This window comes from Glycine soja, chromosome 12 (assembly GCF_004193775.1).
Source record: "Glycine soja cultivar W05 chromosome 12, ASM419377v2, whole genome shotgun sequence".
In the NCBI taxonomy this organism is placed as follows: domain Eukaryota; kingdom Viridiplantae; phylum Streptophyta; class Magnoliopsida; order Fabales; family Fabaceae; genus Glycine; species Glycine soja.
Window position 1 is genome coordinate 40,290,162 of NC_041013.1, and position 25,279 is coordinate 40,315,440.

Here is a 25,279-nt window from a genome sequence, read left to right on the forward strand (position 1 = left end):
AATAATTTCAATATATTGCTGAAAAACTCATTTAACCGATTAAGTGTAGAAGAGTGGCTTGACTACAGTAATTTGATTAGAGGCAACAAAGTCTTGTGGTGGCCAAGATATCAATGAAGTTGGATTCTTGCAAGTAAAATGTGATGGATTTTAATAACAAAACAATCCACAATCATGACTTATAATAATAGTTATTAAAGAGTTAAAAACTGTGTACGGAGAAGAGAAGAGAAAATTCATGTATATTTCTTAAAAAAGATCATCAATAATAAAATGAGAAAATTCCTCTATACTTGATAATTAGGGTTTTTCATGCAATATTTTGTTGTACAAATTTTTCTAATGGGACAACAATTTTATAATCACAAGAACAAGATTTTCAAATATAGAAAAATTATTAAGTGATTTAAGATCGTTATAATTTTCATTAATTTCTTTATATGATATCTAATTGAGCATTATTGATTTTATCTTATAAATTTAAAACTTAAGTACGTGTGTGTATAAATATTCATCATAATCATAAACATATGTTAATTTTAAGTTATCTAATAATTTCTATTAAACCAGAGTTCATTCCATCACAAACTCATGCACATCATAAGTGCAAAGAGCTAATATCAATAAATTAAAATATCATAAGTGTTATTTTCATAATTGATATTAATAATCTAAAATTTTATCCAATAATTAGATAATATACTAGTTCCTAAAATTTTAACCATCTCTCACTTGCATAACGTTACTTTATAGAGATAAATTAAAGGTTAGTAAAACAAATAAAGATATCAATTATGTCTTAAAAAATAATGAACTATTAACAATAACAAAATTTATATCTAATAAAGAAAAACATTATACAAGTCAATAAACTTACATTTCATATATTTTTTTAAAATTTTAAATACATCTTAAATTTACAATTATTTGGTAAAATATTAATTTGAAGATAGAACACAATAGGTAATTAATAATACTTGAAGATTTTCCCACGTAGCTATTGTAAGTTTGGGCAAAAGCTCTCTTTATTAGAAATCCAATTTTGGAGCACTCTAACAGTACATAAATATCTAGTTGACAATCTTTAGTTTTCTCTTTTTTATCGTATCACTTCTTCAATCATATCAGGAACTTATGTCTCTTCTCTTTTTATCTCTTTATCAGTGTCTACAATTTTTCCTTGTTCATAAGCTTGCACGTCTTTTAAACGATCGTTTCTTTCGAAATACGAATATGATGAGTACAATAAGATTTTAACTCAACTAGCAGAGAGAGAGAGAGAGAGAGATATCAGGATCAGTTCCTCTTGATATAAAGTATATATACGAATGTCATTGACTTTAGTAAAACTATGTATAGGGATTTACAACAGCACATGAGCAGCAGCAGGGGGAGACGACTATTTTATTAATCCTAAAAGTTAAAGTGAATTAAGGAAATTTTTGTATAATTTTGGTAGATTAAGTTTACCAACTTTAGGTGTGATTTATTTATGATGAGAACATAATGTAAATTATTAGTGTCTATTAACAGAAAACATAAAAATCACCCAATTAAATTATTTCAGGTGAACAAATCTTCATATATAGTTAAGAACTTATCCGAACTTCAACTAAAATGCATCGCAGGTTTAGGTAAGTATATCCACAATCTGTCCTAATCTTGCTAAAAGCAACACCTACAGGGGATGCTGTCCTCATCAAAGGCCTCGAGTAACATAGAAATCGACATTTGTCCAATGCCCTTATGCCACCTACGTACTTGATCTGCTAACTTTGCTAACATAAATGTGCATAACATAAATGTCTTGCATCTAGAGGTTGCTAACGTCTCCCCTTCATAATTAATGTTAATGGGGAGGGATTTTCCATTATATATTGAAGACGGACGTATGCAGTCACTCTTAAATATATATATATATATATATATATATATACTTTACAAATGAATGTTGTTGGTAGCTTTTAATATAATTTTAATCTTTATAAATATACACGGTTAAAATTAATTTCAATCTTTTAAATTAACTTTTTAATCTAATTTTCATAAATATATATTTTTTAAATATTTTATATCATTACTTAATAAAAATGCGACATAAAACTAATCATATATTTAATAATTATTTAAAGAGAGCATTTGATGTAAAGTAATTAGATGCATGCTATATTATTGATAACTAACCGATCTAAAAAGATATCTCATTTTTAACTATTTTTTTTTTCATTCTTATTTCTTTCATCCTTTTTCCGTAACCTTCCTCTTTCTTTCATCTTTTCTCGTTAAAGTAGAGATCTCCACTAACATTTTGTTTTCCTATACTCAATGTTAGAATATTTTCTGCAAGTAAATCACCTAATTCAAAGTGAAGAATTATTCTGATGACACCCGAATCATATAGCCATCCAGTTTGGTAAACCTTGAAAGAGGAATCTGTCTTTATCCACTCACTGTTACTGATTCCATATATATCAATAGCTGTGTCAATAGACCACTATATTTGCCTCTATATGTTTTTAATATAACTCTGAAGAATTTGTGGCAGTAAATTATAAGTGTGGCCCGCAGTGGTAGAACGTGATTGAGAATGTCTCAAGCTAAGAATTAGCAACGGCTACACAGATCATTACGTGGCCTAATAAACAACACAGCCAGAATTCCATAGAGGATGGTCTATATATTAACGTACCTAAACCTACACGTCTTTTCATTTCCAAGTTTGATTGCATATCTGTTCCTAGCTAGTCTCCCATTCATTATTTAGTTGTCAAAATGAACCTTGAGATCCACGTTACAATGGATAACCATACTCTTGCACCCCTTTCTTCTGTATATAATAATAATTCTGAATAAAAGAATAAGAATGAATACATCTTTCTTTTTTTTTTGACAAAAAAGGAATACATTCTGTAGAAGTAGAAACTAGCCTTGTAGAAGTAGAAACTAGTCTTTGTAGTTGAATTAAACATTATTTTCACAACATTTTTTAAAATATTTTCTATTTTTCTTAATTTCCTTATTTATTTTTCTTCACATTTTCTTATTTTTTTATTATAAAAATCATGTAAGAATTATGTAAAAATAATGTTACTCTTTCTAGTTTTAGCTAATCAATATTTGTTTTTATTTTGGAGAAATTGTATGAAATGATTATAACTTAGTTGACAACACACTTTGAGTTTGTGGGAAATAAATTGAGTTCAATCCTTGTATAATGCACTTTTAAGGAGAGACGATAAGTTTTAAGTGTTACTAAACTACATATTCATGATTAAATCTCATAGTTAGCTCAAAGGACTTCAAATTTGTGGAGATACATCAAGATTTCATTTAGGAGCTAAAGATCCTAATTATGATGATTGAAAAATAATTGCCTTAACATTATAAAGACTTCATCAAAATCTATTATTTCTTTCATTTTTTTTATTTCTTTAATGTCATATCACTTATTATACCCATATATTTTCTCTTTGGATGTCAATTAGCATGTTGGTGTCAAAGTATCATTTTCTTTGTTTTATTTAGTTAAACATTCATTGGTTTTTAAAAAATGCACACTCCTCGAAAAATAATTATAAATTGGCACACCCTTTTGGCTTGATTTTTTTTTAACCATTTAAGGTTTTTTTTGGCAAACTATTTACCAAAATAGGTTGGTCAACAAATTATTTACATGTCATGAATGATTCCTGTCATGTACGATTTAGGAGGTGCCAGTCAAAATGACACCTTGTGGTCAATGTTTTTCATCTTCTAGGAGGTGTCACCTTGTAGTGCGACACCACCTCAGGTGTGGTGTTAAAATAGGAGACACTACACATAACTTCTCCTCAAGGAGGCACTTGACAGAACACTGCCTTTATTTTTTGTTTTCGAGAGGCACCAACCTGGAGTTTGTCACCACTTTAGGTGTGGTGTCAGTGAAGGAGGCCCCACCATGGTATTTCCTTATAGGAGGCGCCACCCAAAGCAACTCCACACCTTGTTTTTTTGCTTGAATAGTAGGCATCATACAAAAAATTACCTACAGAAATTGCATTCATGAATTAGGAAAATATATGAAGTTGAAATTTTGGTAATTCAAGCTACGGTAAATGTGAAAGCTAACAAACACAAATTGCATTGGAATCACAATGATAGTTTCAAAGATGATTTTTGTGTTCATTATCACCAAAGTGATCTCAATTTTAAGGACAATTACTCATGGTGTGCCCTTCATGCCTACATTGGCTACATGTTTGTGTTTGTTGAGATTTCATCCAGTCCATTTTATTCCTTATGCGCATAGACTTTGGTCAACCTTTGGCACATACCCTAAATGCATATGGAACAATAATTGGGTCACTCCTTTTAGGAATGGTTTCTTCATAGCCAAGAGGATTCCAATTGTCAGAATATACTTGAATGATGCTTCAATTTTGTACACTTGATCTATATACTGGTACAGGTTGATGTTAACATCGGCACACGCTACGATGACGCAAGATATATGTAGGCTTGAAAAGTTCCACACTCATAGTAATGTTCATTCAAGATAACATATTATGTTTTCTGTCCCCTATGTGTTGCATGATTGAACAACTCTTCAACGTCAAATTTTGTTCGACCGATATCGTATCTTTTAACGTTAAAAATGCAAGCTTCGATGTGATTTTTGTCAAGGACATCTAACAGCCTCTTGTTGTGGTGTTGAAAGACACTGTATTCTGCTCTGTCTTGCACACCTCTTCACACAAAATACTAGATCACTTTGTCATGCGTAACCCTAACCAAAGCGATTATGGGCATATTTCATGCACCTTTGAACAATCTTATTTATTGCCTCTGATAAGTTGGTTGTCATATGATAGTCGGGTGCCAAGCTCTATTTTTTCTTTCAAAGTGCCCCCAATCCAATGCTCATTAATCTCTTAAAATTTTCAAGTCTCGGTTCAAACATGTTGTGTAAAAAATTTAATAATTTGTTGACATGTGCTGACCAATAATTAGATATAAATATAATCAACAAGTACCTAACATAGTCAACTCTTATTTTAACTTTGCATTCATGAATTTGTGGTTGAAGTTGCTTGCAATATGGCGAATGCAATACATAAGATAAGCATTAGGGGGTTGTCATTTTGGTGACAACGCAATAGCTGATTTGATGCCTTGATGTTGATCTAAAATCAAGCATGTATCCTAGAATGATCAACAGATAAGCATGAAGTGCTACATGTATCCTAGAATGATCAGTTGATAAGCATGAAGTGGTACATGTATCCCAAAATGCTCAACAAACAACTATCCTCGAAACAAATGTAAATTCAACGCATGGGTGAATCGCTCCAACTACAATTGACTATGTACATGGTTGTTGATGTTGTTAAAATGTTGTTTAAGTCCTTTCAATTTCACCCTACCCTTTCTCAAATTGGTACCAATTGGAGTAACTCCCAACAAATCTTTGCATAATTGAGCTCAATCATCACTACCAGCACTAGTCACAGGTTTACCGTCAATGGGCAAATCCAACAAAGTACTAACTTCTTGGAGTGTGATTGTGCAGTCTCCAACTGACATATGAGACATGTCGGTCTCTGGTCTCCAACGCTCAACAAGTGTTGATATCAAGTTATTATCATACAAAAAAGTGAGATTTGTACAACACCAAGAAAACCAATTTCATCCAATAATTGTCTAATGTTAACTAGAATCACCATAGGTTCATGTCATTGACGTTGACCTCGACCTTGTTGACATTGGACTTACCTAGATTGTAAAATACGATCTACTTCATCGTTCCTCACAACTTTCAATACATGCGCAAGTTGTAGAGGTAGCAAAGAGTTGTCACGTGGATGGGGATGTACAATTGAAACTTCCTTCATAATAAAAATTATATTAAACCTTAGAATTTCATCAATAAGAATTGGTAATTAATATTTTATTATCTATTACATATCTAATTAAATATACTGAAAAAATAAAATTATAAATAACAATCAACAAAATAGCTACTATACAATTTAAGAATCACATAACTTAGTAAAAAAATGCATCAATATTTTTTCATTTAATAAATACATTGTGGTAACAAAAAAATTTTATTAAATTTTTAAATACAGTTATATTTGTTCTACAAAGTAAAAAATGGCAACAATAATTTTCTATTAAATTTTTTTTCTATAACTATAGTTTTTTATACAAAGTAATAAAATAACAACCAAATATTTTCTATCAATTTTTTAACTACAACTATATTTTTTCAAAAAAAAATGAACATAATAATTTTCTATTAAATTTTTTTCTAGTGCTATACTTTTTTCTACAAAGTAACAAAATGACAACAATAATTTTCTATTAATTTTTTTTCTGCAACAAAGTAATAAATTGACCATCAAATATTTTCTATTAAATCTTTAACTACAACTATTTTTTCCTACAAAGTAAAAAATGCCAACAATAATTTTCTATTATATTTTTTTACAACTATAGATTTTTCTACAACTATATATACTATAATTTTCTAAAAACAATTAAACAAATGCATCCTATTATATTTTGTACTATATTTTGTTCTACATAATAAAAAATGACAACTTATATTTCCTACAACATTTTGTTTCTCTCTAGGAAGTACAAAATGACAACATATTTCCTACAAAATTTTCGTACTAAAGTTAGGCAATAAAAAATACATCATACTATATTTTTCTACTTAAATATGAGACTTATGAACTAAATAATTAAATAAAACAAAAAACAACAACACACTTTTTTTTCCTAAGAAGAGACTAATAACTGAAAAAAACTAAAAAATAAAAATAAATGGAGTTATCTTGCAAGATGAAAGCTACAGTTTCACCACACCACCATCAACCGCCTCAACAACATAAAAAATGCACTTCAACAACACACTCACAACACCAAAAACCTCTCAGCAACAACAATGGCAACACTCTCTTCGTTGGCCTGCGTTTTACAGGAAAATCATAACATTAACTGGCGCCTGAAATACACAGATGACAAGGTCCAGGGTGGTGCCACCACTAAGCTCATTGTTAGGTCTAGATGACCATGTGTCTCATTCACCCTAGATTTTGATGTATAACATAAGTATAAATTATTGATATTCTAATGAGTTTTTGACAAGTGGATATGATTGTTATATATGTTAAAGGAATATCGTCCACAACTATAGAGAGTATACTCCGTTTTAACCTAGTGTCTAACAAGCTATATTCAATCAGCGTCCCCTCATGTGCAAAACAACATAACACATTGTCATAAGGTAAATTCGTGCGTCCAGTCTCAAGGACTGAGTATCACAAAAAGGGAAGTGCACATGTACTATTTTATTCAAATTTTGTTTGTCTCTATTACATTTGAATAACTAATATTTGAATTCAAGAAAATGACAACATAGAAGTGACTAGAAGACCTCCATGGAATATCTCCTGGAAGGTTGCTTTCACAAAGGTCAAAAAGCACATGACGTCATCTATACTTCATATAAAATCCCCGCCATTCAGAGCTTGACACGTCGACCAATTCCTCTACGTGAGACAACAATCCTTTCAAGATAATGACACAAATCCCGCAACAAATACCTCACTGAAGCCTATAAAAGGATGTCTCCCTCAATGAAGTGATTTATTAAAAAAAATGAGAAAAAGATAGTACAAGAGTGCAAGAAAAATACTTGAAGTGAAACTCTGATATAAACACTACAAGTTCTACATTGTTATTATTCCTTGCAAAGCAAAAAAATTTGTGTACGTGTTTAATGTATATCCACTCTTTGAGTGTTAAGAATACTTGTATTCAATCAAACATTTGTTCGTGAAAGTCATGGGTGACTCAGTGTTAAAAAATACTTGATTTCTTATATTCAAGGGGAGTCTAAGAAGATACCAGAAGTGGTGTTAATAATACTTGTAAAGTCAGGAGTTGCAGATTAGAATACTTGTTTGTAATCAGTGATTGATTAGTGGAATCCTTTACTAGTGAGTAAAGGAGAACTGGACATAACTTAAGTTGAATAAACTAGTATAAATCAAATGTTTCTACAACTCTCCATGTTGTTTTATCGAGTATTCTTATTACTTTTTATAACACCACTTTACACCAAGAGCTTATTTAAAAAAATGTTTTAAGAACCTTTTATTTGTCACTAGGCGATCACTCTGTTCTTTATTACATAGGTTTTTATTCTTAGTGAACGACTAGTGCTTGTCTCTATATTATCCTTGTTATAGTAAAAAGTTTTTATTTTTTTATACACACACATTATTCAATCCCCAATTTTAGTGCGTTTCTTGCAGTTTCACTCATAATAGCTTAGTGCCTCTTGTAGATTGTCCCCTCGGCCCTCGAGAAGGTGCAGTCAAATTGCATCCCCTTTCTCATCACGTTGGAAAATCCCATTGGTTGTGTTGGAAAATGACAATAAGGGAGGAGTTCCACAGGGTGGCACCTCTAGGAAGTGACTCTTTGTGTGGCACTTTTGGTGTAACACCACACCTGAGGTGGTGCCAAACCCCAAGGTGGTGCTTCCCACAAAAAAGACAAACATTGACTTTGAGGTGCTACTTTGACTAGCACCTCATAAATGATAGGTAAATAGTTTTCTTGATCATCCATATTGGCAAATTGTTTGGGAAAAACACCCAAAATGATAAAAAGTCCTTCTATCATAATGGTTTAAGTGATGAAAAATCAAATCATTCTCTTATATCAATTCATTAATAATTTCCTTAATGAAAAAGAAAAGGATAAAACTTAACTAAATATAATGCATAATATTATTCTTCGGTTGACATTAACATTAATAATGTTTATAATTGTACCCTCCAATCTTCATTGGGCCAAGTCCAATGGTTAAAAATTTCATGTTTTTGAGTCTTCGTACGATTATACTCACACCTAGGAGGAGATTGTGTATCCTTCAATCTCCATTGGACCAAGTCCAATGATTAACAACTCAATGCTTTAAATTCTTCATATTATCATACTCGAATTTAGGGGACTGTGTACTCTCCAGTATTCATTAATTGGACCGAACCCAATGCACTGAACCTAGGTACGACCCTATAGGGTAGTATCTTATCATATCCTAACTATATCCCAACCATATCTAATCATATTTAATTATATTGTAAATATATATCAATCGTAATCTAATTATGTATATATGACCTAAATTATATCTTATCTTCATAAATTATGGAGATACGATATAGGATTAGAGTTTCTAATATACTCTTTTGAACATACTACTTTCATTGGCTAAAATATATTAAAAATTATAAAATTCAGTAGGTCTCACATCTTATTTAATAACTCTCAAGTGATTTGTAGTTTCCAATACATTTTAACTAATAAGAAATGTGTATGGTGGAGTGAGTTAAAAATTACACTATTAGTACTGCTCCTCCTTACCATAATTAGGAAAATCTACATAACTCACACCTCACCCAAAAGAAAAGACATATTACATTATAATTCTAGGAAAAACCTATATCTTATGTCAAAACACTTGTTTTTATATTTTATCGTATTTTTACTATTAAACGACCTCTAAAGGTAGATGATCACCTATATTTTTCTGGTTCTTGTTCTTTTTATTTTATTTTTTTATAAGCGGGTCACTTATAGATGGTTTGAAGTTCTCATTCTTTGTTGCTTGCACTATATGGCTAAGGAGTTATTTATTCCTTCTTCTCTTTTGTTTCTTCTTCTCTTGCACTATAACGTTTCTTAATTTTGAGGAAACGATATTTTTCTTTTGGTATATTACTTCATAGGAAGAAATATTTTTTCTGAAGACGTACATATGCTTTCAACAATCTCTTAAATCAATTCATTCTAATTATTTATGGAGGCATAGAATCGTATTGAATTATTGATGGATTGAACATGTCTGTCCTTTCCCTACCCTTTCCCCCAATTAAATTATAACTTTGTTTCTTAACTATATTTTTAAAATTAATTTTAAATTTTCCTACAATATTTTCCTACTTTTTATATATGTTAAGCATTAAATACTTTTTTATGTAATACTATTTTTTTAAAAATAGTAATATTTTTTAAAAAAAATACTATATAACATTAATTTTTGTTAACCCTCTGTTGTCGACGTTTTATGTGTGTGTGTGTGTTATTTTCTAATTGCATGTGGGACAGGAAAATTAAGGAGACACGTGATTTGGTTTCCATATTACTTCTAATTAGTAATGGCCGACCTATACCATCTCCGAGAAGTTTTATTCTAGTTTTGCGTACTGGTCAATGATCATTAATTAGTTCATATTGATCATATACGCTTTTCTGGTGAAGGAATCGGGTATACTTTAAAACCTATGACCAAGAGTACAAGAGCTATCAGTAGTTAAGAAACTAAATTGAAATAAGGAGCAGGGAATCAAACTCCCGAATGTCTGGGATCAGATAAAAGTCATACTATAAAGGCCATATTACATTTTAGCTAATAACATTCATACAAAATATTCATTGATTTGTTTAATGATTAATATCTACTAAAAACTTAAGCAGTTATTTTTAGTTGGATCTCTACTAGTAGTGAGTCCAAAAAAATTATTTAATGGAAACAAAAAATACTTCATAATATTTTCATAAAAAGAATATTATAAATTTTTACAAAATATATAATCTTATATGATACTTTTTTTAAAAATGTCTAAGTTTCTATAAATTAGAGCTGCCTTTTACATATATCAATATATTTTCTCTTTGATTTCTTATAATTTTTTACTTTTATTTTAAAAAAACAATTATCTTATGGGACAACATCTGATTTTTAATGGGGATGGTTTTTTTTATTTATTAAAGATGTCTAAGTAAAAAAAATTGCTAGTGGGGACAATTGTCCCACAGAATTGAATGTACATTTGCGAGTGATCTCTTCCAATATTTTTTTCTATTCGTAAAGATTAAACTTGACACATCGCTTAGAAAGATCGTATCGAATTCAATTCCATTAACCAACAACATATTGGTAAAGGACTAAAGGCCATGCTATATACTAGAATAATTGATTTTATTTCCAAGCCATTAATAAGACTATATATAAAATACAGGTTGCATATACTGATTTCACAATTCGGTAACCTCAAATTTAGAGCTTTCCACAACGATAACCCTGCCTCACTTTAATAGCTGCTAATGTTAAAAGTTAAAACACACATATATGGTACGTCTTTTTCGATATGATTATAAATTTACTGTGATGCTAATTAAGGTAAACCAAGGATAAGGCTCAGAAAGCATGAAGATGAATCACCATAAAAAAGGAAATGAATAAACGGATTGATAACTTCATGATTTGATTCATTTTGTTCATGACAACTACCTATACCCTATATTTTATTTTCTACCCATCTTTTCATGTAACAAGCATATTTAATTATATGGCTAACACGTGGGACCTTCGCCCTTAACCAACAGTCGTATGATAGAAATACACTCGAAGTGTCACGTAATCTCTTTGAAACGAGCTAAGGATGATTAAGTGGAGGAGACATAATTAACTTTGATCCTTATGCCTCCCTCAACTTTCTAAGAGGTAGAAGAAACACAAACAAGGAAGGCCAATAAAAGTGGGGAGCGTTTTCACTCTAAAGTTGGTATAATTTGTTCGCATTTGGAATTGAAGAGTTTTGGCGTAATGATCTAATGGAAATCAGAACATATATATTGGACATAATCATTTGCTTCAAAAGATTAGCCATCTTGGCCGACCTAAGCTTATATTTCTTTTCATTGTGGGACATCCCCACTTATATATCACAAACATATTCACATGTGCTCATACAAGGAATTTATTGTTGAAAAATAACAACAACAATAATATTTTAAGATATATACGTGAATTAAGGTCATATAAGATGATTATTATTTTAAGATTTTGTGATAAGATATTCTACTATATTAAACTATTATTGTAATTCATCTCTTGACCCAATTAATAAAGAATTTTAATTTCAAATTTCCCAAACTCCCCTCAAACTTCTAACATTGAATTGTTTTTATACTATTTGAAGGATCCTGACATTGAATAAACAATATAAACATGACATCAGATGTGTTTTCCATACTAGTGCGGAGTTGAAGGTGGGGCTAAAATGTTTCTGACTTGTCCGCATGTTAGTGTTAAGACGCATAAAAATTTGATTATTTATAATTTAAATATTGATTTTAGTTTTTTTTTTATTTTTAAATCAAGATATTTTTTTTATTTTTTTAAAATAAATAATTTTAATCCTTTCATTAACTGATCATTTCAAATTAAACATTGACTTAATATAACATACTGGTGCTTACATGAAAGGTTAAATAAAGTGGAAAAAAAAAATCTTCACAGAAATTAAATTCATAATCTTTAATTTAAAGATAAGATAATAAAATTACTATAATACTTGTAGAATAGTATTTATAAAATTATCTAAACAAAATTAGTATCTTAATAGTTTATTATTTTATCTTTAAATAAAAAACTATGAGTTTAACTTTATTACTAAGATTATTTTTATTTTTCACTTTATTTAATCTATTGTTACATAAGTACTATGTCAACAGTTTATTGGAGTATCATATTAATACCAATACATTATATCAAAGTTAACATTTAACTTTAGATTATAATCTACCAGTCAATTGACTAAAGGATCAAAATTATACGAAACCAATATCACAATTTAAAATTATGGGAAACTAATATTACAATTTAACCTAAAAAGTAAAACACACACGCAAAGAACACAAAAAATAAAATAGAAAATGATATGAAAACTAAGTACACAAAGAAGACATAAAAAGTGAATGATAGATGCCAGCAGCTCATACGCTATGCTCATTGACGTGAGAGAGATCGATCTGGTTTTGTTGTTTTCATGATTTTCATCCCCGCGATGAAAAGTAACGGAGAGATATTTTTATATATGTTCTGTAATGTGTGGTACCTTATGTCTCACACCTTGATTTATTTTCCATAAAATGAGATGAAGTTGAAACTTAGTTCAGGACTATTTCACAATTGGATGTTTTAACACTTTTTTCTTTCTTGCTTTGAGAAAATAGAAAGAGGGAATTAACAGTTCTAGGGTTTCATACGGTGGTAAGCTCCCAAATGACAGTAGTTAGACCAAAATTATTAATTTATTAAAAAAGTTTGTTAATTTATTCAAAAAATAATATCACAAAATATTTTTTTAAATTTAGTTAGTTTTTTAAATGTTTCATATTTTTTATAATCTCAAAAAAATAATTTTATGAATAAATACGTCAAACCAAGATTTAAATTTAAGCAACAGGTTAAACCTTAAGATAAAAAAAAAGTTTAATATGGTAATTTTCACGGTCGTTTGAAGGGTAGGGAATAAATGGACTTATATTGCATAGATTTGGGATTGGGCCATTTTGTTTCAATCATTCATTTTGGGCTTTTGCTATACATTTCTGATTTTATTAAGTACACTCCCTTCTCTTTGTTAAAATTGAATTACTTAATTACCTTCTTGTTTCAGACCTTTTTCTCTCCCTCGCACACTCCACTTTTCAGCACACAAACACACTCCATCTTTCATAGCAACAATACATTTATTCTCTTTTTCATCACACTCCTTCCTCTCTTTCACTCCCTTCATTCTCGTTCGATTTCTTACTCCAGTCTCCTCCCTTTAGTCCTCCTTTGCTCTATCTCTCATTCAAGCATTGTGATTTTTTTCATCCTCCAAAACTCCAATGCAATATGTTTGTGCTCCCAACTACTTCCCTTCATGTTTCATTTTGTTTAGCCCCACAGCATCATTGATGTCTCTCGTTTTATCTTTCCAGCTAGCAATGTACGGCAATATCTTAAATTTGTTGAAGTTGTTGTAGTGGGATACCTCTTTGAGTCACCCAAAATGAAGGATCAATTTCAATTATATTCTTTCCCCCACTTTAATTGCTTCACTATTGTACATTTTTCCTTTGTATGGGATTTTTAGATCCTAGTATTGTACTTGAATTTTTCCAAATGTTTTCCTTAACATTTTGGAAAATACTTTGTAGAACACAAAAATAATATTTCAAAAAATATTTTTTGGAATGTTAAGAAAAACAAATTGTTCTTGAAAGTACTTTCCACATCACAATTTTATTTTTTAACATTCTAAGAAGTATTTTCTACAACAAAACAGTATTCCACAAAGTACTTTTAAGAATGTTAAAAAATACAATTATGTTTCGGAAAGTATTATTTGAAATGTTAAAAAAAATATTATTCAGCAAAGTAAATTTTAGAATAATAATTATGTATCAATGTTATGGGTATAAATGATATATATGATACCATTTCTGGCATTCAAAGCAGTGGCACCAAATTTTCAGGGTAATGACAGCAAAATTTATAATGCAATCTTCCTAAGCAATTTTTTTTTATTAATAAAATCAGACAAACTCACACAAAAGGTGAAAACATAACCAATGAATTGTATGTCTATACTATTATATATGATGTTAGGTTAAATTTAAAATATTATTCAATAAATATTATATATCAAGTAAGAATATTGCTTTTACAACACTTCAAAAATCTATTGTTAATAAGGACCCTAACGAAGCAAATCGTCTACCAATGAAGAATAAATTTTGCATTATCGGTTTCGTAATGGCGCTAAACTTCTTTTAAAGTCCAAAAAAGTTATAAGATATTTTAATTTAAATTTAAATTAAGTGTAAATAAAAAAAATTCACAAACAAATCATTTAAATTATAATCAGATGCGGTTAATACTTATAAAAAAAATAGACCAGTGTAAAATAATTTTATATTATTATTCAATCACAATTTAACATATGATAAGTTTATTAATTTTTAAGATAATTATTCTAAAAGTTATATATCAATAATTATTTATGAGTAAACGACACTATAAACTTATTTTATTCTATTTATAATCATTAAACTCATACTTATTTGTGAATTAAGGGAGAGACACGAACGAATTGTATATTTAATCAATTCATTTAGTTCCCCAATTCTCCCTTTTCGCTGCTAAAAATATACAAATAGATAGATATTAAAAGAAAAGAAGAAGACGAAATTCATTTCCCTGTTTTTCAATATGAACGGTGTAATGTAATTATACATGTGTAACTGTGTTTCTCAAATATCCAATTTCAAATGTGAAAAGGAGAAGTAATAGAACAGTGGCAGAAGGATGACTTATATTTGAAGCAACTGAAAGTCTGAAACAAGCAAGAACAAGACATCCCTTCAAATGTTCAAAGCGGAGTCATTTCCAATCCAACAACAAACACCAAAGTACATCAAATGGAGTTATAAAGTTGGTTTGGAAGTAAAAGAAAAAAGTGGTAGGTTCAATTCTTCCCATTAAGAAAAAAAATACTAACATTTGCTGCTGATAAGAAAAAAACAAGAGTACTTCATACGGAAGAAACGTTATTGTTGATGAGTTCATGTTGCAGTGCCTGTTGGAGCCAAAACCACGAGTCCTTCATCAACTGAGGGCTCAATCTGAACATCAAAACGCAGAACTCCATTTCCGAGAGTGCCCCGTCGCCGTCGAGATCCCCTTCCCTCATCATGCTCACAAGCTCCTCCTCCTTCAAATCCTGCAAACCCATCATAGCAGAGTTACTCCTCAAACTCTCCAACGTTATCACCCCTTTCTCCTTATCCATCAATAACCGAAACCCCTTACAAAGCTCCTTTATCAAACCCTCACCCCCCAGTTTACCGGCGATCACCGGTAACAAATCCTCAAACTCAACACCCTTGCCAATCCCAGCCATCCAATCCCTTAAACCAAAAAGTTGTAGATTTTACTCTTTAGAATGTGAATATGTTTTGTGATGGTAGATGGGGAATGGTTTATATAGATGCATGTGCTAAGTGGGTTCAAGGAAAGAGAGGAGAGAAACTTGGTGAAACCTCATCGGATGAAATTTAAGGAACAGAGAGTTATTAGCTAAATGACTTTGGTTCTCCAGAACAAACCGCAATTGCTTCCCTGCTTCCAAGAAGTTTGTCAGGGGCTTTTTCGTCTATTTACGAGGTTTATCTAATCGGGTTTGACTAAGTTCCCCTAACACACTGCTTGCATGCTGCGTCTAATGTCTATTCAATGCAGCCACGAATTAGAACTTTCCGCAACTTACGCAAGTTTAATTAAGTAGATATACATAGTTCTGGTTAGATATGGAGAGTCTCACATATGGGATCTTTAACAAACTTTACAAATGTTTATATAGTTGGGTAGATCATCTTCTTAGAATCCATATTTAAGGAGATCTTTCGGATGACTTTGCTGCTCTATAAATTTAATATTAGAAAAACAATATGAGTTATTATAACTTTTTTGATATTTATATTTATTTTTCACCAATAAAAAAATAGATATATGATAGGTGATTGGAAACTTTTTGGAAGGAAATAATGTTATTAACAAAAGTCCCTTTAAACGTTATAAAAAATGTTTTTTTTTTTAATAATTAATTTAAACAAATACATTGTTAAGAGTATGGCTAGCAAAAATGTTAGGATTTTGACAGATTTAATTAGATTAAGTGGTGGTTTTTGGGTTTGGAAAAAATAATAATTAATTGATGTTGCATAAAATAAAAGTTTTTAAGATTTACTCATCTATTAAAAAATCAATAAAATATTACATATCAATTTGCTTAAAAGTTCTCAAATTGAAAATTTTGATTCTCTAGTATTTGTCCAATTTCTTAAATCCCATCTCTTGGTGCCAAATAGTAGTCTAAACTGAGAAATTACGTTTTATGACTGCTTTTCTATAACAATTTTTTTTTTTTTATCATCATTTACTTTCTGCAAATGAGACCAAAGAGATGGTTGTCAAAGGAGGACCAAAAGACCGGGTAAAATATATAAACACTTTATAATAGCAAAATTCACAAGAAACACTTTTTGAAAGAACAAACATGCATGATTGTATTCTGAGTTATCTCATGTCCCTCTTATTTCTCCGGTTATATTAATAAAGGTTGAATAATTAATCGAAAGATTTGAGTCACATAAAGCATTGTGAATTGATTGCGATCTCAGGTGTACCGACCAAGTATAGCTCAACCAAAATTCTTATAACAATTAATGTACTTTTACAAAATAGACATGTAATTGAGTTGGGTAGGAGAATATCAATATGGAAATGTATAATGTGGTTTAGGACCACCGCTGAGCTCACATTTATAGTTGCTATATATATGATATGATATTGCAACATTCTAAAAATATTAAATAATATTCAAATAATTTATTCGCCAATAAACAGATAAATCAGAAGTTGTCTAAAACTGAAGTTAACTATAGATCGAGTTTACACATATATGGGCCGGGATTTATTAAAACATACTCACATATTTTTTACAAAAAATATTTTAGCAAGTTATATACCTCAGAAAGAAATAAATATATATTAGTTATATATAAAGATTTGCTCATGTTACACTCATTTGTTTTTTTAGAATGAGTTCAATAAATTTTACTTATTTTAAGATAATCAATGTTCTAACTTAATGAACATATATTTTCTGAAAAAAAAAAGGTATAAGTTAGATAAAATTAAAAGAAAAATGCATTTGACCCGCACACTAGCTAGATATATATGAAAAAAAATTGAGAGGTTTTCTAAATAATCATTTCTAAGTATGAACATGTTACTTTATATGATGTGGCAGCATAATTCTATTTGTTAACCCGCGTGGAGTGAATGGTTAATGGTTGACCAACAACCTAGTCTGAACACTGTTTTTGCCAGGTCAAACTGTGGGCTTAGAACATTTTTTTTGTTGTCAACAATACATAATATATAGGTATTAGGTGGTCATTATAAGCAACATAGTTGAGGCATTAATTTCATGTGATTACTGTAACAATGCTACGGGTAGAAATATATGCCTCTCATCTAATTCACGTGAAAATGTGCATGTTATATAGGTTGAAATCTATGGAATTGAAATATGAATTTCACCAAATCGTTGACTCTCCTTTGCTTTGCCCAAGCTCACACCAGCCATAGGCAATGTACAATTAAAGTAACACGGATTACATGTCTTGCTAGTTGCTTGTTACATTTTATCTTCCATTAAAAGTTTAGGGAAGTTGTGTAAGTTATACCACCGGCCATATCAAGAACTAATAATCATATTCACACATGACCGACTTATTAATAAAACATCATCACTAGAATTCAGATCTAAAGTTTTTTTTAGTTATTAAGCCATCTCTCAAACGGAGTTATCGTAGATATGTCTGAATATTCGTTTTTTTTTTTTAAAGGTATGCATATGGCATGGACATGACTAATTGCCCGTGCTTTGAATCTAAGATTGATTTCAATGATGACGAAAGAAAACCTTTAATAAAATAACAAGGTTTCTATATAAACTTATTATTTTATTTTAAAAAGTTAGTCGTAAAACAAGATTAATTTTAAAGACTTAAAAAGTAGTATATAAAGTTTAATTTTGATATATTGAATGTGATGAGTGTAAAGAATTTTATACTTTGAAATTGGTAATTTTAGTTCACGTGATTTTAACTGTTCAAATTAAATCTTCATACTTTTAAAATTAAAGAAATCTAACCTAACACTTAATTTATTGTCAATAACTGTACTTCACCAAATATTTCCTATATTACTGCAATAGGAAGCCAATGTTAAAGATTAAACCATGTCAAATAGAATTGCTTGAAACTGAAGGTTTGGGCATTTAGCAGTGCTGGATTCTATAGCATTATAATGTCTCTTAATTGAATGACCAACCATTTTATCAAAAATCTTTCAAAATTTTCAGAGCACAAATGCACAATCAGACACAGGGAAGAAGCTAAGAGAATATTTTTATCCGCTGTTCTGCTTCAAATCAAAGCTAGTGCAGTGCTATAACAATAATTTGGAACATGATACAAATATTATAGGCAAAGTTGAATACATGATTTGATTGAAAAGCTGGAGATGTCAAATTCATGGGATTTTGTCAATTTCATCCTTTTTATCTAAGTTCCCTTTCCTTTTTTCTTCTTCTTTATTTTATATTTTTATAAAAAATCCTCTAACAAGTGATAGTTAATTGACTTTCATCGATCATCCATGTGGATAATTTTTTCTTTTCTAAGTGCTAGTGTTGAATAAAATACCTGCCTCACTTAGGTAGTCATGTGATAACGGGTTGAGGTTAAATTAACTTTCTGAGTTACTTTTATTTAGCAAAACTTAAAAGACAAAATATATTTTTATAAAATTATACTAGTAGTATGATACATAATATTAACACACTGTTTTGTTCTCAGTGTAAAGACATAGCTGGTAATTTGATTTCCATCAAAGAAAGATTAGGTAATTAATTTTTTTTTTATGATTCAATGGGGCTAACATCTCAAAGCAAACAGATTACATATGTCGCCAAATCAGCACTACAAATAGCATGCCCTCCACAAACTGAGGGGAATAAAAAAGAATACAATCAAAATCAAGCGATAAACCAAATCTAGCAAAAGCATTAACAATGGAATTATGTTCTTTGAGAACAAAGCTCCGGAAAATTTCCTAAGCCTGTTTAGCCAACAGGTGAATTGAAGAAACAATGTGACTATCTTCCTTAGCAACAGCACCACCCCAGGCGATGGTTGATATGGCCTCCATAGAATCCGACTCAACAATGATCTTGAGACAACCTCTGGCCAAGCCATGAAAAATCGCCCACAGTTAAGATTATAGGTAATTCTAATACTTTTTTGTTCATTAATAAATGACAATTTTTCAATTGAGGATGAGGTTCTAGCTTTTATGATCAATCTTCACGTGGGGATAGGCCTTCTACCTTACAGGAACATTTTTTTGATGTGCCTTTATACCTTAACTTGAGGGAATTGCTATTTGTATTCCCGTTTTTAGTATGACACTCCCCTTTTGACTTTATTTTCCAAAAATATCCCTTAGAATTACACTCCCTTTCACTCTCCAGTCTGCACAAGTCTCTCCCACAGCCTTCTCCAATCTCCACCACTACTGTCGAAGAGACTAGGCATTCCCTACGGATGTTGTCACCATTACAACTCCAAATGCTTCAATAGTTTTTTGACTTCTTATACCAAGGATACTGTTGAGAATTAAGACTCAAGCTAGGTATAAAAGCATAACAATTAATATCGGGGAATGACTTCTCTTATTGAATGGAAGATCTCGTGGTTGTTAAATAGCCTTTACAATACTAATAGAAAAGCAAGAAATACGGTCCACGTTCATGATAACTAAGACATGATTATACATTAGTAGATAAATAATAACAACCTACTCCCCTAGTTAATAGGAACTAATCTTTTTATATGATTAGAAGATAAAAGACTCAAACGTAAGCAAAACTATTTTATCAGATACACTGCTCATGAATCATGGGGACAATTAATATTGATAAAATTATGATTTGTTGATGGCTCGATCTTGGAAAGGAGAGGGACTCTATTTGTGCCAAATTCCTTTGCAACTCCACTATATATGCTGAGGATTCTTATGTGGGGTATATTTGCCTGTTACTTCTATCTTTTATAGCAATTTTCTATTTTTATAAACACTGGTTTGATTCAGCATCACTATGGCACTACCTTGCTGTAAATTTCATATTTTTTTGGTTATACAAAGGGCTGCTAGGCCAAAATAGAAACAAAACTAACCATGGAAAACCATGCCAGCAACATCTTCCATCAAGAGAATCAAGATGAAAGCTGAAGCAAAATAAAAATTCATAACATGCATGTGAACTAAGCTACGATTTTGATATTGTAAAGATAAATACAGTAAACATTGAATATCCTTATGTTGATGACAATGCGTTTGCCGAGGAAGCGTTGTGCGGCAATGTCATAGGCAGTCGACCTAATCTTTTCGTTAAAAGGAAGTGGATTTTTGGGAAAATAATTAAAAGGGGAGTGTTTTAGTAAAAGATCGGAGTGAATATAGCATTCCCTAACATGAAGATGCGGTTAGTGAAGGTCTATCAAGAGAGAGAGAGAGAGAGAGCACGTTCCTCTTTAAACTCAAACTGAAGATTTTGGATTGAGAGATGCTATTCTTACCCACAATTTCTAGTCTCACTACTCTCGTGATGGCCTTTTTCTTTATTCCGAAAATACCTGTAGAATCATGATTCCATTGACAAAATATACAGTAGAATCATGTTTTGGTTGTGTAAGAAAACTGTAAAAAAAGGAAATACACAAAAGAAACATGATTTGGTTGTATATTTTATCAATGAAATCATGTTTACATTGCGTAATTTTTTTGCACTCTCTCTTACACCATGAAAATATGTTTTTGTTGTATATTTGTTATGATTTTTTAATTAATTAGAGATATAAGTTACTTTTTGAAAGTAATCAATTAATTGTAATATAAATATCTTTTTTAAATTGAAATTAGATTAATTAAGATATAATTTACCATTTTTAATAGTAGTTAGTAACACATAAATTTTCTATTTTAATTAAAATTGAATTAATTAGATAGAAGTTACCATTTATAATGATAATCAAAATAATTATATAAATTAATTTTATTAATAGTAATCTAGTTAATTATGATATTAATTTGTATCATAATTAATTTGATTACAATTAAAAAGTATAACCAACATCATCATTAATTCAAATTTAAATAATAAAAGGTAATGTACATCAATTAGTTCTATTATTGTTGAAAAAAATGTTGACTTATATATGCAATTACTTATAATTTTTGTAAAAAATTAATAAAATAGAAACATGTTTTCGTTGTGTAAAAGAAGATAAAAAAAAAGTACACAACACAAACAAAATTATGTTGCCAAAATACACAATGAAATAATGTTTTTGTTGTGTATTTTTTTTTTTTTTGCATTCTTCCTTACATAACAGAAACTTGATTTTATTGTGTATTTTATTAATGAAATCTTGATTTCTTGGAAAAGACATTTTTGGAAATGAAATTTAAAACACATATGGGGTGTAAATAGAAATTTTGAGGGTGAGAATATCATCTCCCTTTTGGGATGAACATTTTTGGCAACTATATATTCTCATAGAAGGCATATTTTGATAACAAATAGCAAACGTGTGCCCTTACAAGTAGGGGTGGAAATGAGCCGAGCAGTTTGTCGAGCGCCTTTGGTTTGGCCTATGTAAGGCTCGGCTCGACTCGGCTTGTTTACTATAAAGGCCAAGCTTAAGCTTTTTAAAAAACATTTTTAGATAAAAAGGTCAAACTCAAACTATAAAAACAACTTGTTAAGCTTGATAAGTCGGCTTGTTTAACTAACAATAATAACAACAACAACAACAACAATAATAATAATAATAATAATAATAATAATAACTTTATTTTATCAAATCTTATCTTATCCAGATTTTTTCTATCTAGATTTTATTTTATCCAGATTTTATTCCATCTAGATTTTATTTTGTCCATATTTTATTTCATCCAATCTTATCTTGTTCAGATTTTATTTAATTTCGTTTATGGCCTTGGACTTAAAATAGATTTGTGAGCTTTGGGACTGATGACCTATATAAAAGCACCAAGGTTTTAGTTTAGGGAGTTTTTTTTCGGAGAGGAGAATAATTCTAGGATTTTAGAATTCCAGTTTTTATTACTGTTCATGCACACTTTTCACGTAGAATAAAATTTATTTCCTGCAATTTCGTTTCGACTTCAATCTACAGTTTCGTTTCTACTGATTAATGGAAGACTAAGTCTCCAACATTATTTTCTCTTGAGGATCAAACACAGTTCTCTTTGAGGTTTTGTTATTACTATTGAATACTGATCAGTTTTTCCTCTTCACCAATTACTTTGTATTTGTTGCTATTAATCCATGCATGCTTAGTGCTTAATTAATTGTCTCTGCGCTTAATTTACGTTCATGCTTAATGATCAGTTTCGTTCATGATTAATTGATGTATGTGTTGTTTAATCACATAATGACAGCCTTATCTTAATTTTCGCCTAGTAATTTAATTTAGGATTGGATTAAGTGGTTGAACTAATTAAGGATAAATTCTCATAACCTAGGATAAGAGACTTGCTTGTGAATTAAGGGGAAACATGTTTTAATTCTGTTATTTTCTAATTCAAATTTGCTTGCTTTTTAATTTACAAAAACAAACAACCCTCCAATTCGTTACTGTTTTATTACTTTCTATTATGAACGTTTGGTTGACCATTGCTCGTTGGGAGACGACCTAAGATCACTTCCTAGATACTGCATTTTTAATGTTTATTTGATTCGGGTATGACCTAGATCAATAGTATATAAGATATGGCTTGAGTAGACTAAGATAAAATTATTGTAGATATATTTTTTAAAAAATATTTAATATACTTATATATTCAAAAATTGGATTAAAAATTGTTAATTTAACTAATAATAATTTTTGTTTGGCTATATTAGTGTAAATCATCTCTAATCCATACATTTTTTAATATTATGCTCTTTTTATTTTCGTTTGATATACTTTGTGCTTACTTGAATTCAATATGATTTTGCTTATCAATTATTTTTGGATTTGTACATTACTTATACGAAATTTTATAAGTTTCTTTTTTTAGTTAGTATTTCAGTAGGTTTTAAAATAATTAATTAATCAAAGACGTCTTTAAGCAAATTTTTAAATAGGCTCGTGGATCAAGCCAGACTTTTATGAAAGCCGAGCCGAACCTTTAAAAAAAAGCTCATGACAAATAATGAGTCAAGCTAAGCCTTACATATTCAACTCAAGCCGAACTCAAACCTAGAACTTAGGAGTGGAAATGAGCCCAGCCAAACCTTTAATTATATACAATATTTCTGTTATCAAGTACAATAATTTGACAAATTAAATATGACCCCTCCTACCGGAATAAACAATTTAATGATTCGTGTAAGACAGATTTTTTATATACAATATTTCTGTTATCAAGTACAATAATTTGACAAATTAAATATGACCCCTCCTACCGGAATAAACAATTTAATGATTCGTGTAAGACAGATTTTATCATGCGTCATTAAATTTGTTGATCACTCCCTTGATGTTACAAGGAAAAATAAAAAAACTCGTGTGTGGAAAAAGATAGCTCTGATCCACACGGGACTGGGTGACTGGCTGGCATGCAAGTCAAAGTCGTCAAGTATGGTGATGCTAACAAACCTCGAGCATCCTAGCACAAGGGAGGAAAAGCTCAAGCAACGATACACTGTCTCCAACTTGGAGGAGATGAAAATTTTAATTTGGTCTAATTTTTTATTTGTTGAAAGTTTCATGAAATTCGGTTTCACTCGAAGCTTAAATTAGTAAAAATTCTTTTAGTATTTTTTTTAACTCATGAACACAAAAATATGACTCATAATTTTTTTTTTAAAATATATTACTCCTTCATCTCTAACTATGAGAACTTTTAACTAATTTAGGTCAGTTAAGAAAAATAATTAATTAGTTAATTATTTATACTAGTATTTCAAAATTATGTTTTTCTCATCTCTATTCACTTAATAATTTTTTATTAATATTTGGAAAAAGAATAATTAAGTAAAGGTATGTATGAAAAAAATAATCTAATATATCTAGAAATTAAAAAATAATCTTATAAAAAATATAATTTTTTAATAAAATCTAATAATTAGAAACGGAAAAAGTAAAAATTAGAAAACTTAACTACACCGTGTAAATTAAAAACTCTCTAGTCTGCCCATTTGAAGTTGGTAATTTCTCGTTTTTTTTTTCTTTATTGTCTAGGAGGAGATGCTCCACCTGAATGTTTTGATTATTAATTTTTTGTTCAAATGGGTTTTTGTCCTTCAAATTAGGTTATTTTTAGTTTTGTTCTCTCAAATTTAAATTTACCTTTCTTAATCCCTCAATTTAAAAATAAACTCCTTTTAAATTTTAGTCTCTCTTGACTGATTTTTGACAATTTAAATGTACAATAATTAATGTGGCGATTCTTTACCATAGAATAGACTAAAAATAATATTTTTGAAATTAATAAAATAAATAAATCAGTGGATAAAATTCAAAAGGACCTAAATTTGAAAAACATATTTAAGCTTTAATTTTTTTTTAAGTTGTAATATTAGTATATTGATCATCAATTGCAATGCTTTAAAAATTTAATTGATAATTAAATAAGCGAAAACATTAATTATCAATTTATTAATTAAGTCATAGTTTGAATTATAAGCCATCAGGTAATAATTTTATAAGCGAAAACATTAATTAGCAATGCTTTCTTTCT

The 25,279-nt window shown here is 29.7% G+C and overlaps 1 protein-coding gene across 1 annotated transcript; it reads right to left on the reverse strand.

The window, feature by feature from the left end:
• Positions 1-15,085: 15,085 nt before the first annotated feature.
• Positions 15,086-16,195, reverse strand: LOC114379899 (calcium-binding protein KIC-like). Its single transcript, XM_028338710.1, has one exon. It carries the CDS (start codon positions 15,798-15,800, stop codon positions 15,432-15,434), a length of 369 nt encoding a protein of 122 aa, XP_028194511.1. The 5' UTR covers positions 15,801-16,195; the 3' UTR covers positions 15,086-15,431.
• Positions 16,196-25,279: the final 9,084 nt, after the last annotated feature.

Bases quoted from the DNA above. Each gene is read 5' to 3' on its own strand.
- LOC114379899 (XM_028338710.1), bottom strand. From the start codon at position 15,800: ATGGCTGGGATTGGCAAGGGTGTTGAGTTTGAGGATTTGTTACCGGTG.